Raw genomic sequence first — 15,808 nt, 5'->3', positions numbered from 1 at the left:
CTCCTGACTTCTAATATCAAGACAGAGAAACTTTTCTGAAAGACATTTTTCTCTCCCAACTCAATACCACCTGTCTTCTTGTTGTCTTTACTTGCCATGTATCATCACGCTTTTTTGCATTGCTACTTAGACTGGGGGTCTGCAAAGGATTTCTCCTGATTTTTCTTTGATTAGTAATATCAGCAAAGAGGGACCAGCACTATTGCTGGTGACAGCTCTGTCTCTGTGACAGCCTGTGAACCGTTCTGACGCACTTGCATCTTCCCAGCAATACAAGCACCGCAACTGAGAAAGCCCCATCTCAGACTGTCAGCTCCTCATGGAGCAGAACTTGCCTCTCCACAGAGACCAGTGCTGCTACATACACGATACAAAATCACCTGACAAAAATCCCATCCCCACCTCACTAAAACAACAGAGGAAAACAGATGCGATTAAGAAATCTGACACTAGCTGAGAGGACTGGTACGTGCTCAGTGATCAAGTCTTTGCCTAACACATTAGAGCAACTTATATTAGACAGATGATATTAAAAGAGCAGACACAGACAGTCTTTGGGGTAATGTATCAAAGAAAGGTGACAGTTAGAGAAAGAATGCTTAAAAAAGAAAGTTGTGACCTCTACTATGTTAAAAAGAAATAGAAATTGTCACTTTTGGCACATATCTTCCATCTCCAATTACTCACTGGGTGGGAATCTTTTCCACCAAGGGAGAAGTGAATTCTTTACATACCAGCTCTTGGTTGAAAAAACTGAGCAGCACCAGAAGAAAGATTTGGCGAGGCTGAAGTGAGGATGCATGAGGTTACTGAGCAGATGCATGTTTACCAAAGCGTAGTATGGGGAAGGCTTTGTAGTAAATAATAGAAGCTGGCACCAATTTGCATCAAACTCAAAAAACCCCACCAAACAAAAAAAAGAGGACCTTTTCTCATTTCATTTCTAATAGTAGCTTGGATCGTTCTGAGATCATCAAGCTCTTGTCAAAGAAAAAATTTTGCCAGTGACCCGAGTGCAAGATCTGACCTGTGGGAACCCAGATTTATAGCAAGCCAAGAGCTCACGAAGTCCATGGGAACTAGGAGGCTCATGGCTCTGGGCAAGCCTCTGGTAGCGATACTTCAGCATCTGTCAATTACAATAGATAACGGAAAAAGACTCCTAGCTCCCTAATCTCAGTATTTGCTGTATTCAACATATTGTCTGTAGTAATACAGAGAAGGACAATGCTAGACTGCATATACTGGGAATATGGTATATTAATCACAGGCATTTTCTGTGCACCACTGTGGGAGGAAACACTTCATCACAGCCAGATACTGTCAAATGAAGCCTTGAGCAATTCTCTGGTGACCTACAGGACAGTAACAGCAGTACCCTGAGATGAGGCAAGACCTCACGATCTGCTTATCATCTTCTATTTCCATTTTAAGAAAAAGAAACTGTCCAAAGAGTCCTCCTGTTCTTTAGGCCATTCCTCAGAACACAGTTCCTATTTCTTCCCTACCCACCAAAGTTTGCTCCAAGATCTCCAAACACTGGGACCGACAACCCCATTTTTCTTGCTTCCACTGGTACTTCTCTAAAATGGCACTAAAAGCTCTGCACTTCCATGAACAACAATCAGAATTTTTTTTGTCTGAATGTAGGTGTCATAAGATTTTCATTTCTAGCATAAAACTGACAACTAGAGTAGTAATTTTTTAACAGATTGCTTTCCTGAAACTAGTCAAACTTTCAAACTATGTGATAGAAGACTTTCTCACCTTGAGAGCTCTGCATGTCTTGGTCTAGAGATGCAGCAAGATGCCTATTCTAGTGTGCGTGGCAGGGGTGCCAGGAAATCAACAGAGACAGGTTAAACATATCTCATTTTAATGACCCTGCGATGGGGTCTATAAGATGGTTATTTTCTAATGTTTAACTTGCATTTCCCTCTCCCACTTTGCTTCTTTCTATTTTGGCTTACAGCTACTCTATCCTTTCTTTTTTTTTCTATTATCTTTCTACATTTTCTTATTACTTAAAAAAATACCTTTCCTTTCCCTTTTTTTTTTTGTTTGTTTGTTCTATCCTTGCTCCTGTCTACCTTTAAAGAGCTTTTGCTATTAGCAGATCAACCTCTGGTACAGCTAGATGAAATGCCTAATCACTGCTTGAATCTCCTTCCCCTCCATACTAAATGATTTCCTCAAATCACAATTTTCTTACAGCATACAGAGATTTCTGTCTATCTTCAGATTTGCCTCTACTATGTGATACAAAATGAATTACATTATATTTTAATAAACCCTGTAGTGTTCCCTTGAGGATAAATTGAACGACAAAAAATTATTTTATATTGCTTTCAATGTAATTTTTTCTCAGTGTGAAGAATGCGAGCTTGGGCTGTAACATAACATATGCAGTCTGAAAATATTTTCCCCAGCCTGGGGGATGTCCATTGGGAGCTCTTCGGTTTTACTCGGTTCTTTCCTTGGTTAGCCAGAAAGAAGAGCACTACCATCAAAATGTCTTTCTAAGAATTACTTGGATGGTCTGCCCTCCATGAGATTTCAGTATCCGTTTCTTAGAATAGGTATAAAAAATTTCAAAAAATTAACAGAAAAAAAGAGAATCCACTATTTATCACCTTATATGGTGTACTCAAAAGTTTAAGACCTTTCATAAGTTGACAGAGTAAATAAAATTTGCAGAAGCTGAAATGACAAACAACAGAAAAATCACACTGAGACTGGGCAGATTATTCATGTCATGTCACCAGAATGAAAAGCCAGACATTTTTGTGATGAATGAAAACTAATAAAAGTGAAATATATATGAAATGTACTTTAATAAATGCTTGCAATTGTTGCAATGAAAACACCGAAGTTAGCGATTTTATACCTGATAAATGTTTTCTTCCGTTTCAGGCTCACGGATTGGCTCGTGTCCAGCCTCAAACACAATGTACTATTACACCAGCCGCCAGAGAGGAAAAGTCAAAGATGAAACAGAAGGGAAAAAGGCGATTTGGAATTCCACGTAAAAACATAGGCAGGCATTAAAGAAACAAGTTCAAAGTACAGGCTGGCAGCAGGACAACTGGTTTGTTGGAAAGCGCAGAGTAAGGTTGTTTCATATTTCATAAACCGGCAATGAATAGACCTAAATCTCCTCTAATGATCATTAGAGCAACTTCCTAATTCTTTCTCACCAGGGAGACTGCCTGTGGCCCAATATTAATTTTCTGAAGTCAACGTGAATTTTGCCTCTTTTACATAATGGCAATTATTTCCACATATATTTATTATCTATGAATAAAAGAGCTAAATCCAAACTGGGAGAATAGGCTGGTACTCAAGTAACAGGCCACATGGCAAAAGGCTGTCACAACACTTTTCATTTCCAGGTTCTTGCTTTATTGCGAGGAGCACAAAGTAAAACTCCTGACATTATGAAAGCTGAATAGTAATCTGGGGCATCCTAAATCTTATCATCTTTCTTGCTGCACCTTAGGCACTGTTCAATATTCACTAATGGTTGAATCAGTTTCTTTCAGCGTGCCTCCCACTGACATGCCTGTGTGGAAGAACACAAAATCTCCAGGAAAAAAAAAGTAACCTATCATACATTTTGTTTCAGCACAAAAACATGAGAAAGAAATTACATCTTTTTCTTCTTCATACTCAGTAGGGTATCGGACATGAATATATTGACATATTCCTGATAATCATCTTTGCTTCCAGACATTCTGCTTGGATGAAACAAGACTTAAATTTCAGATCTATTATTAAATCATAGCCCAAATGCCAACAAGGGAGTGTGTTATAACGTCAATTCCACTCTTGTTTTTTCCAAATATTCACCCTCTGAATTAAATCCTAGCCCCGCAGAAAATAAAAACAAAATGTCAATTTATTACTATCAGCACAAGGGAGTAATAAATTGACATGTTGTCAAGCATTGGAACAGGCTGCCCAGGGAAGTGGTGGAGCCACCATCCCTGGAGGTGTTTAGAAGACGTGTAGATGTGGCGCTTAGGGACGTGGGCTAGTGGTGGACTTGGCAGTGCTAGGCTAACAGTTGGACTCGATGATCTTAAAAGGTCTTTTCCAACCTAAATGATTCTATGATTCTAAGATGTCACCTTCCTTATTCTCAAAGTAGCTCCTTTTTCAGTTAGTTAGTGTATTCAAAAATGATGACAAATCTCATTTGGAAACTCAAAATCTGGACTGACAAGCCACATTTTAGGAAATATTTGTGACATATTTAACTGGAATATTCTATTCTATTCTATACAGATATATTGTGCTTACAGCTTAATCTCCAAATATGCTACTTTCTGTAAAAATCTTACAAGTTCCTCAGAAGACCTATCTTAGTAAATTTCAAGACATCTTGTTAAAGGTTTTGGCTGTGTTTGAAGATAGCATATATCTAGTCATTTCTGAAACTCCAAGGCCATACAGCTTCAGAAATTACCTGGTATACAGGATCTTCTACATCTTCTTCCAAAATTGTCTACAGCAAAGTAAGAGGACAGGCAGTAAAAGCAAAGACATAAACAGTAGAGATAAAAGAACTGTATTCAGAAATTAAAGGACAGCAAAGAAATAAGCAAAACGGGCAGGTAAGTATATAGTTTTCTTTCTTTAGTATACAGATAAAGTCACATTATTGCACAAAGTAACTTTATTCAAGTTTCATGCGAGTTTAACAATCTGCACCTTATATGATTTGATTCAAATACACACATTCAGAAGTATATTGAATCCTCCCTAAAGTATCAGACACTGTTAAAAACCCTGACTTAAAACACACTGACCTTCATTAAAGTTTTCCTTCTGAATCAGAAGAAACACTATGTGGGAAATGAAGAGATCATTTCCAGTTGCTAAACATGTTCATCATACCCCAAGTGATAGCTTTCATCACTTTAATCCTACTTCTGAGCTCACGATGGCCGTTAGGTTCATATTTGTCCACTTGAAGCTAGCACCGTTCAAACCCATTGCCGTTAAGAAATACTGACGATGCTCAGTGCCTCTTTGGAGCAACTTTGGGGGATACTTCAAACCATACTTTTCTTGGCAGTAGTCTAAGCTTATGCGTGTACCTGGTATACCGCTTGTTCACACTGTTTGTCCTTTTGTGCCTTTTTTTCCATTTCTTCCCTTTGTTTCAGTTCATAGATGAGCTGAAACAGGTCTCGCAAGTCCAGAATTACAGGTTCAGCCTATGGAAGCAAAAACAGGAAGGAAAGTTTCTATATGGGAAAATATACACCTCTTATCCCATCCTGCTGATAGAGCACTTACAGCATCTCCACAACTGGAGAGACCTTCATACAGAATTAATTTCTACCTTAGCATCCAGGCTCACGTTAATTTCTATCAAACTAACTTTATTTGCAAATTAATAGTAATTATAATTATGAATATAAAAGGCACATATATGAACATAAAGGCATATTTATTAGTGGTTTCTCATACAATGGAATTATGGTAGACTATATGCAAAGTAGCTATTTGGTATCTATCACTTTCTGTTTAAACGAGTATAGGAATATAACGAAATTTATCTCTATACGGTCTAGTGTAGTTAGAAAGAAAACAATAACTAATTATAAAAAAATACATCATGAAAAATCAGAAATAGTGAAATACATTTGCTTTTTCCAGAGCTGGTTTCTTTAATTTGCTATTTAAGAACATCTAAGCAGACACCTGTGACAAGTCTAGCACAATCATAAACAATACAAGATTGGCCTCTTGAACAGCTTCTTACGAACGCAGCTTTTCTATTGAGCTACACTGTAGAAAATGACAGTGATTTGATACTTACTGCCTGGGCTGTTTTTATTGCCACAAATCTGTGATTTCCCTCCTTTCCACATACATATCCAAATGCTCGATGGTCTGTGATATCCTTTGCGATGTATGAAATTTCATGAACTGCATGGTGGTGCTGTAGTAGCTATTAAAAAAAACACAGTAAGAAATATCCATGAAAATGTTCCATTAACAAGCGTTAGAATTCCTCTTTCATCAGTACTTTACCTGGATCTCAATACACCTATGGATTTAAAACAAGCAAACATATCCTGGTATCAGAATCAATGAATATCTGAACTCTTTAAGCCTATTCTCTTTTCAAAATCTAGCCAAACTTGACTTGCTTTAATAATTTGACTAAAAGCTTCAGCTGAAGATCTTTCTTGGTATCTTTCGGTGAGATATAATTCAATAGAAAGTATCATGTTACCTAATTACTACCTACACAGCATCCTAGATACAGAATCAATATTTGTAGGGATACAAAAGAAGCTGCAAAAGCTACCTGTAGCTTCATACAGGGAGACTCTGAGGACAGACTGATCTGCAGGGGCTGCAGTGCTAGAGCTGAGATATCCAATCTCTCTAAGAATCGGCACCAGGCTTGCTTTATCTCTGCAACACTCGGCATCAGCCAGCAAGCGATATTTCATTTAAAGCAGTAACAGAGCCCCAAAAATGTATTTTTCCCATAAAATTAATGGAAATGCAATTATTCAATTTGAAATCGATGCTAAATGCAAAAGTTCACGTTTTATTTAAAAATCCCACTTTGGTTAATTGTAATAATAAGACGACTCAATTTTGGTTTAAATGTATGAGTAAAACTCTCCCCAGAGCCAGAACATGAATCTGAGATTCCTATAAGCATGTCTTGAGTGCCAGAATCTTTCTCGTTTCAGCCTAAATAGCAGTTTATTACCAAAGTAATACTTAAGTATTTCTACTCAGAATAATGCCCTTGAAAAGTTTACCTAAAACAATCTATTAGTTTGAATTTCTACCTCCTGATACATTGACCTGCTCTTCTATCATCTAGGGATAATGCTATTTCTGAGAGCAGGCAAAGCCTCACAAAGAATTCTTCTGAGGTCCAGATTCCTGCTGGTTTTGAGAAAAGCACATTTTGAAAATCAGCATGGTATCCAGGCAATCTCTAAACAACCAGTTATTTTTAGAGTTTTAAAAAAACATTTTAAAATTCAAAACCGGAGAGGATGTGTGTGTGTAGAAACAAAAAGGCTGAGCGCGTGCAGGGCAAGCGACAAGCGGTGAGACTTTTGTAGAACACGGATTGAAATTTAAAAGGAGAGGCAGCATGCAAGAGACAGATGACTGCATATAAAACAAAAGACTGGACATGTTTCATTTTCATTTCACAGTAAATGACTCCTAACTTCCCAAGATCAAGATTGCTTGCTCGTAGGAAAATGGAAGTGTTGCCATTGACTTCAGGCTGAACATGGCTAAGCTGAAGGTGCACTTCAGACTCTTCCAACGTGTTAAGTGTTTAAAATTAATGACGGGATCTTACTTAGATAATACAGGGATATTGATTTATTAGGTTTTTCTGAAAACCAAGTTGCATGCTATCTGTTACAATGAAATGAAATGTTCCCATCTCTCTATTCTGCATATGACAGCGAACGTTATTTCTGTCTCCTATTAAATCAAAGTTCTTTGACATTGCTTTATTGATTGCGAGACAGCGTTTTGCACTGAAATTAAACTGTGATCAGATTCCTTCCTCATGGAATTAAATTTGAAGATCATTCTACCATGGAAAAGTATCACCCACAATGTAAGACAGCAGATGGAGACACTCCAATTTATTTGGGAAACCCTCATTAACCGTTCGAAAATCATTCCATTTTTAATGGTTATGATATTTTACATACTGTATCAATAGATGTACAAATTAAGTAAAGGTGACTGCAACATTATCCTTCCACGTATTTTACTGTATGGAGTGTTTAGCAAGAGTTTTTAATTTGTTTGAGGGATACTGAGTTGGAACATACACATGAAATGCAATGTTGCATACACACATCTGTACTCAAATGTAGATAGAATCACTCCTTCGAACCTGCATTTTCACAGCCCTCGATTCACCTAATGTGTCCTTTCTACATATTCCAATACTTCATTCCAAATGTTATTTCATGAGGGCCTGATTCTTTGCCCATCGTAAAGCAGAAATGAGACTCCTCTTGCAGTCAGTAGAGATTTACCACCACAAAATGCAAGATCAGAACTGCGTCCTTTCTGTAAATCTTTGTTTTAAGGACGCAGCCTGCCCAGTACCCCGCAGAGTCCTTCACAGCAGCGAGACGTGCACTAGAGTAGAGGACAACAGAAGGGACAGCACGAGGAGAAATACCATCTCATCCAGCCACCCAACAGAGACCTACAATTGAGGCTGTCTATATAAATACAGGCTCTTTGCGTGTTTTGATTAGATTTGTGTCTGATGCATTCGCATAGATGAATCTGTCCCATAAAATGAGATCAACCAATAGAAATGTCATCTTTATCCTTCAGTTTATAACTGCTCACATGTAGCCACCCCCTCGATACTTGATATGAACAGTTCTGAAAGGAAATAAAACAAAAGCCATGCAAAATTGCTTGTAGCAGTCAGAGCTCAACAGTTAATGTTCACAAGATGATCTGCCCCACTTTCTCCCCAGCCTGTTGTTTTTTGGGGTTTTTTTTTTAGTATCTTCAAGGTTTTACCATGACTCAATCCTGTCTCTAGTGGGTCAGAAGCACGTAAAAGAATTATTTCATAACTCCGGGATGTTTATGACACCCCTGTATGCCCATGCTGATGGATTCCATCACACACTATTTGATGTTTTTACTGTATCTTTGCAGAGCGCTGCTACGAGTCATTTACCAATTCATAAGTGAGGTATCAAATTGTTTTGGAGGGCTGCAGTACAACAGAACAAATTATAGAGAAGACTTAATTTGTATTATGGTACAATACAGTCAATTAAATATTGCACAGATTAGAAAGTAATTCAACATTTAGGCCTCAGTTGTTAAAAAAAAAAATCCACTGTACATAGCCTCCAAATTATTTTAGGTCTCCTGTGACTTTAGTCGCTGTTGCAAACATTGAGGATTTTAAATGGAAGCGCAAACATTGAGGATTTTAAATGGAAGCACAGTCTCGAACCAGGTAACTAAGACAATCTCATGATGCACGAGTCCTTCTTTTTAGGCTAAACTTGATGTCATTATTATATTTTATTCATACACTAGAAAGTTTTTTCCTGGTGTTAAAGAAGTCCAAAATACCCACCTCCGCCAAGGCTGCTGTCTTCCCTCTTCCCCTTAAGTTTACTCTGCTCTCTCCCACCAGCCATTATTTTCTCTCCTTTTCTCCATTCTATCCCCCGCTTCTCCTCTTCCCCCAGGTTACTCCCTGTACATCACACTGAATTGATTTAGCTGCCTCTGAGATGTGTAGCATTTCTAATTTCCCTCAGGCTGCTTGGCACCTATCATAAATTTTTTCACCCCTTATCCTCATCTTGCCCCTTTATTTCCATGCTGTAGCCTCCAGTGCCACTAAATCAATTAAGACAATCAATTAAGTACTTGGAGGGTCCAGCAATCATGTCAAATATGTGAGTTAGATGGCATGAGAAAGTCACTGCTTTACTATCGCTATTTCTCTTTTAATGAGGTTGTCTATTTAGTGGAGCCTGGGGCACAGTGTTAAGAGCCACAACAAAAAATATCCTGCAAGCTGCAAAGCCTCCTATAAAAGCTGCCCCAACGAAAGCAGGAAGCATGTACCATACAATATTATATCCATAAGGACAAGTTTCACAGGGATTTAAGTTCCACAGCCTTTCACCTTGAATAACTGAACGGTGAGCCTGTTTTCAGATAGGTGCTATCAACTGGCAGCTCCGCCGTTACGATTTCCATGCTATCAATACTGGGATGTGGGTGACAGAGGTGGCCCAAGCATCCTCTGCATTTCTATTCCCATCTATTCACTTCTATCACATTTGAATAAGCAATAATACATTTTGCGTGTCGCATAAAACTCCTCAAACATCAAAGTTACTCACCAAACTGCAAAATGCTTGATAGATTCATAATAAAATAACTTTAGGGACTATAGTTTCGGTCATGCTGCTGTCTACCTAAAAGTCCCCTGCACTCCAACTGATGTGACTGCTCAGCAGCACATTAGGAAATCAGGCCCTGTGTGTTTAGGAAGACCACTGAACAAATCATAGAACCTGAACCTAACGTGGAAAATTATGGTAATGCCTTAACAACAAGTTTAGCAAGCCAGAAGTGCAATAGTACATTGACCGTTATTTACTGCAACACATTAAGTGAAAACAATGAATTGTAAAGCACATGAGTGTTACTGAGATGAATTTTATCTCATTGCTGCAAGAAATGCTGGAGTGGTACAAATGTGTAGCCAGCTCCTCCACTACACCTAGGAGGCTGCTGTGTTCCTTAACGGAGCTCAAGACAGGCATACTATGGCACTTCGTCAAATATACTCCATGGCCGTTTCCTTACGATTCCTGTTTGGTTTAGCTGAGATTTGCAGGGATCATGGGGACAACAACTGGTCACAAGCGTTTCTCTAATTGCCTATGTTTGTGCGGCAATGCTTCTCTGCTGTTTCATTAAAATGCACTTAGTAGAGGTGGGCTGGAGCTGCTCGTCTCCATCATAAACACCCCATAGTCCAAATACACACTTAAGGAGCAGACATGAAACACCTGAATTCTCTACAGCTCCAGATTCAAATCCCAGACCTGTCTAGTTTTGTAACTTTCAGGCAAGGATGGAGAGCAGTCCCCTGTATGTAGACAACCAAAAAAACCCCACCCAAACCACCCAAAACCCCTTGCTGGCATGCAGTTTTCCCTGGTACCCATTAATGGTGCATGGATACCTATTAAGCGGTTGTGAACCTTTCAACTTCCTTTCCCCCTAGAGACAAGTATGTTTCGATGGGACTGTGTACAGACAATTTGGGGGAAAAGTCAACCATCTCAAATGTCAGTGAAATGGAAAATGAATCAGTAAATCATATTTGCACCACAAACTTTCCCGTGTTGTTTTCTGGAACTTAGTATTTGGGTGGCAGATGGGGTGGCAAGGCATCAACCTACTGAGATATGCAGGGGACGAGCAGATGGGGGAAACGCAACAAGCCTTCCCCTAACCACTGCAAAAAAATTCAGTTTAATGTGAAATAGCAGAAAGAAGACAGCTTGGTGTGTTTCAGAGCTACAGCTACCAACAACTCCAAACTCCCTGCAAATTACTACTGGACACAGCACAGGGCGACCGAGAGCAGGGGTGGTGACAGAGCTCATCCACGCGAAAAGTCAATTGCTCCCCCAGCGCCGTCAGTGCATTCACCCACAGCCTTTCCCTGCCTCCCTGGTGGTTCCTGAGCACTCGGCGCAGTATAAAAACATTTCACTGGCATTATGGGTGTTGCTAAAGTGTAAATGAAGAGACAGAACTTGCAGGTTGCTGTCAGAGGCAGCTAAATCCAACCTGATAAGGCTTTACAACACACCTTGTAAATTTATCACTGCTGCTGATTTCTCTATTAGTGACAGGCTGCTGCAAATTGTGGTGTTACTGCTGCAGTCTTCTCTGCCTCCACTGGGCAGATGCTTTTCATTATCCTTTTTCCTTTCCTATTATTTTTGCCCATTTTCCAAAGATGAATACAAAAAGACTGTTTGGATTTTGCTCCAATTGGTCAGAAAGGCAAGAGGGGAACAGTTCACCCAGGCCATATAATACAAAAGGGGACGTTTGAGCAAAGGAGGAAAAATAGCGGTCACAAGAGAAACAGCTTTAGAAACTATGCGTCTAAACAAAAGGCAAATAGCAGAAATCATATTTTGAATCTGGCAGTCCTTTCCTACTGTGATGAGTACTCCAGTTGCATGTCCACGGGGAGAGGACAGCAGAATAAACAATATATGACAGATCACAGTAATTTGGCTTAAATGTGGTAGTGGCTGGTGTGGGTAAACACTTGATAGACAAAAAAATGTGTTATATAAACATTTAGTACAATACATGGAAAATTTAACCTAGTTTAATCTAGAAAATGAAAAGAGCAGTACAGTTTAAGCTTAGTAATTCACCAAGATACTGAATTCCTACTAGAAGAGCAAGCAGTCTTGGAACAAAGTATCATTTCAATTCAGTTTTCAAAAATACATCTCGCATATGAATACCTGAAAAGCAAAACCCACTAGAAACCTCTTGTGGTTATGAAGATTTTGGTATTGGGAGGCATTTCCAGGCACTGGCCAAGATGATCAGTTTTGATCATAAAAGAGTATAAACTAAACATACTACCATGGAGTGAGAACTGAACCCTTGTGCTGAAGGAAAAACATGTGCTACTTACTACAGAGCTGAAATGAATGGTCCAGCCCTGAATCTTTTTGACCCAAAGCCACTCATGGAGTTTGGGCTGAGCGATATGTTATGGACTTTCCGTCTGCAAAAAAACCAAGAATAGGAGCAGAAAAGGCAAATGTAACCTCTGGAGTGTCCTCCAAGCCTGAAGGGACTTCTCAGATGGCAGCCTTTAAGCATGTCTTCACAATGAGGAGAAAATAAATCTGTCTAATCCCTGTGCTTCTTCCATACACACTGATTTTGCAGACAATAACCTAAAGAAAGACATTTCCAAGTGCCAACTTCTAAAAGGCGTCTCAGTGCACGAGCTTTGCAATAAAAACACTTGGCACAAAAAGCACACTTTCAGATAATATGCAGATCAAAGCTGGGTCTATGTATCACAAAGGGGAACATAAAATATGGTGCTGATAAAGAAAAGAATCAAGACAGATTTAGTCCCAGTTATCACAGACTTAGTCCCTCCAGGGGGTCAGCAGTCTGGCTGTGTCACAGCAAAGCACCCAAAAGATGTGTAAATTTAATTTCCTCTTAATAACAATTAACAATAATAACAATAAACTCTGAAGAGCCATTCTCTTCCTGCAACTGAGAAGACTGAAGCAAAAAACAGATTATGTGACTTCCCAAGCTTACACAGCAACGTACAGCTGAGTCAGGAAAGATGAAAGTCAGTGAGCATAATCGTATGTCTAAGGATAAGCACGTCTTCAAGTGAAGTGCTAGACTAAGCTCAATCTGTACACTCCAATTCACACTATATAAAGGCAACCACTTGGCGCAAGTACCCTCGGTAGGAGCCTCTTTGGTTGGACTCGGGAAGATAGCTTAAAAGGGTACTTCAGCCTCAGCTAGAATCGGAATTAATCCTTACCATTTCCTTTGCTCGATGAAAAAAGTATCCTGCTACTGCCTGTATCTTCGCTGGGGAGCAAGAGCAGCAAATTCTTAAGAGAGCAAACACGAGTGTCGTTGTTCGAGCCTCCTGCGATAGGCACATGCGGTGGTGCTCTCGGCTGGCCTGGAGTTGTCCTCACCCGAGACCCCTGGCATACACTGGGAGTCAATTAAGTTAGCGGGACTTTACTTTGCCAGCACAGCAGTCTAATTGTGATGAATGGATCTATGATATCGAGCTAGCTGGATGTTCCAAGAACCTAATTTGTGAAAGAGAACACCACTAAGGTAATAAACTTCTGTCTGACTCTCATAATTTGTAATAATGTCTGACAAAGACCAGATAGGAGTTTAGTTATTGTTCATTGTCTTAGGAAGCAAATGCTAAGTTGCTCATGCAGAAGATCCATTTATTAGATATATGAATTTGGAAAGGAACAAAACAAAACTGGAACGCACACATGGCTAATTTTGTACCTCCACTTCAAAGGCTTTTCAATTTTTTATTGTACCAGGAGTGAAAGTAGCTAGCTAAATCTAAAACCCTTGTCCAATTACCATTAATCCCAAGTTATATTTTAAATAGGTACTTGCAAATGTTGTTCCAGGACAAAGAAAATCCTAAAGGGCAAGAAAACATTTTCACAGAGCTCTGGAAAAACAAATGTGCTACACTAAAGCCGTGATGTTGGACCTCCCATGAGTCTCGTACTATTTTCTTATTGTTTCTGCATCAGACACAGTCATTGTTTTATCAGGATGGTTAAAACAAAGAAGGATTTGCACAACAATACCAAGAAGCAGCAAACCTGATCCTTGATACCAAAGTCAATGGCTCCGCTAGGCCATAATTAGTGGGCATGGTTGATGGTTGGACTCGATGATCTTGAAGGTCTTTTCCAACCTAAATAATTCTATGATTCTATAATCAGCTCAGTAATGCAATACGGCCCTACACTGCTACTGTATGGGACCACCTATAGACTACAATACATTGTTTTACCTTGCCATTTCACTATTTCAATGTGGTGTGCAAGTAACAATACCTGCCTACAAGGATATTATTTTATTCTTTGGGATGGCAGCTGCCCAGTGGCCACCGCTGGGTTTCCAGGGCTGTAACACATCTGTCCGAGTGTATTCCTCCTTAGTGTCCACCTCATCACCTTCTGCAAAATGGTCAGTAGATCAAAATAGCCATAAATATACCAATATTGCTCTCCACTCTCAAGCCAAAGCTTGCATACAGCCTAAGTGTAGCACCTCTGACCATGCCTTGTATTTTTTCCTGATACACCCTGAAATTTGATTAAATCTTGAATTGGAGGGAGCACAATACTCTGTAATGAGACAGTCATTTCGTTACAGTATCACTGAACCTCTCCATACTTTTATTGCAGTCATCTTTATAGCTTGTGAATGTCTTTGAGAAGCCTTTACTTTTACAAGGTTCTTTCGTTCATTTACACCAGTATTCCTCACCTCCTGAAATGCTTTTGATTTACATGAACAGCACAAGAAATTCCTTCATACAGCTCCTAGGAGCTTTGGAGGCAATTTTTTGCCTTTAACTGTCTCAGATCTTAACTGCTTCAGATTCAGCAAGCATTATGACCCACCCTCTTCTTGTAGCCTGTGATTTGAAAAGCTCATCAGTGAAAACCAGCCTCTGATTCTGTTGATTTGTCATGCAAACCATATAAAGCAGAGCTTGCAAACATCACAAAAATCCCACTCATACTGGCAATACTAAAATTTAAGTTGCACTGGATAGTCATCAAAGAACAACTTTCTTTAGCCATAAATCTACTTCTATAATGTTCCAAACTCCTCTGGAAAAGGGGAAAAAGGACAAGAGGGATTTATTTTATATTTATCTATCTGTCTCCCAGATACTCATACCAATTTAATAAGACTTTAAAGGGGGCTGAGAGAAAGCACATGTACAGAGAAGATGAAGAATAGAAAAGGACTCTATGAATTCACAAACTGTGTATAACCAGTACGCCATGCTCATGAGCCAACTGAAAATGAAAGCAAAAAACTTGAGAAGTTCACATGACACAAGGTTTTACATCTTTCAAATACAAAAGTGATTTCACGATCAGATATAAACCAAAGCATGCAAGCAAGAAATCCTGTGTTCTACAATGACAAATTGGTTTCAAGTGGTACAGTGCTCAATTGGACAAAATCAACTCAGCCCACCTCTTCATCTCTAATGGCTTAATTTTCTAGTGGCCAACATATAGAGTACCAGCTAAAGGAGACATCCTGAAATGTCTCCTACCACAGACATCGGTTTGCTTATAAGAAACACTTGAGTTTACCTTTCCATACCACAAACAGTTAAGCTTTTCATCCTGAGGTCACCCTTCACTGCTACTACTACTTTTGCCCAAATTCATTATCATGAGAAATTCTCCTGGTTCCCAGCAGAGATGTCTGAGCTGCTGGATATTCTTCCCAATGCAGAACTGGCCTGTGAGGCTATGGCAGATTTTTGAAAAGACTAAGGAACAACCTCGGTCAATATTGTAAGATCTCAGATTATTCCGTAACTGGAAGTGCACAACCACAGAGCATTGTAATGACGCCTGTGCTGAAGGTGTCTGAGGGCTGTTGATGGACTCAGTGTATGTGCAGG

At 39.3% G+C, this 15,808-nt stretch overlaps 2 protein-coding genes across 13 annotated transcripts in view; one reads left to right on the top strand and one right to left on the bottom strand.

The window, feature by feature from the left end:
* The window catches only part of DAB1 (DAB adaptor protein 1), a 471,207-nt gene that overhangs the window by 36,301 nt on the left and 419,098 nt on the right, over nt 1-15,808 (bottom strand). For 9 of the 12 annotated variants that reach the window (XM_049809443.1, XM_049809440.1, XM_049809451.1 and 6 more), the window contains 4 exons: nt 5,831-5,962; nt 5,103-5,222; nt 4,469-4,507; nt 2,888-2,953 (listed from right to left, as the gene is read on the bottom strand). In XM_049809443.1, the coding sequence (XP_049665400.1) occupies nt 2,888-2,953; nt 4,469-4,507; nt 5,103-5,222; nt 5,831-5,962 (357 nt within the window). The remainder of the gene's footprint in view (nt 1-2,887; nt 2,954-4,468; nt 4,508-5,102; nt 5,223-5,830; nt 5,963-15,808) is intronic. The other 3 variants (XM_049809448.1, XM_049809450.1, XM_049809449.1) reach the window with 2 other exon arrangements.
* The window catches only part of PRKAA2 (protein kinase AMP-activated catalytic subunit alpha 2), a 369,728-nt gene that overhangs the window by 143,536 nt on the left and 210,384 nt on the right, over nt 1-15,808 (top strand). The gene's annotated exons all lie outside the window — the stretch shown is intronic.

Source organism: Accipiter gentilis, chromosome 8 (assembly GCF_929443795.1).
Source record: "Accipiter gentilis chromosome 8, bAccGen1.1, whole genome shotgun sequence".
Lineage (NCBI taxonomy): Eukaryota > Metazoa > Chordata > Aves > Accipitriformes > Accipitridae > Astur > Astur gentilis.
Note: the sequence above shows the minus strand (reverse complement) of the source record. Positions and strands in the feature narration are given on the sequence as shown.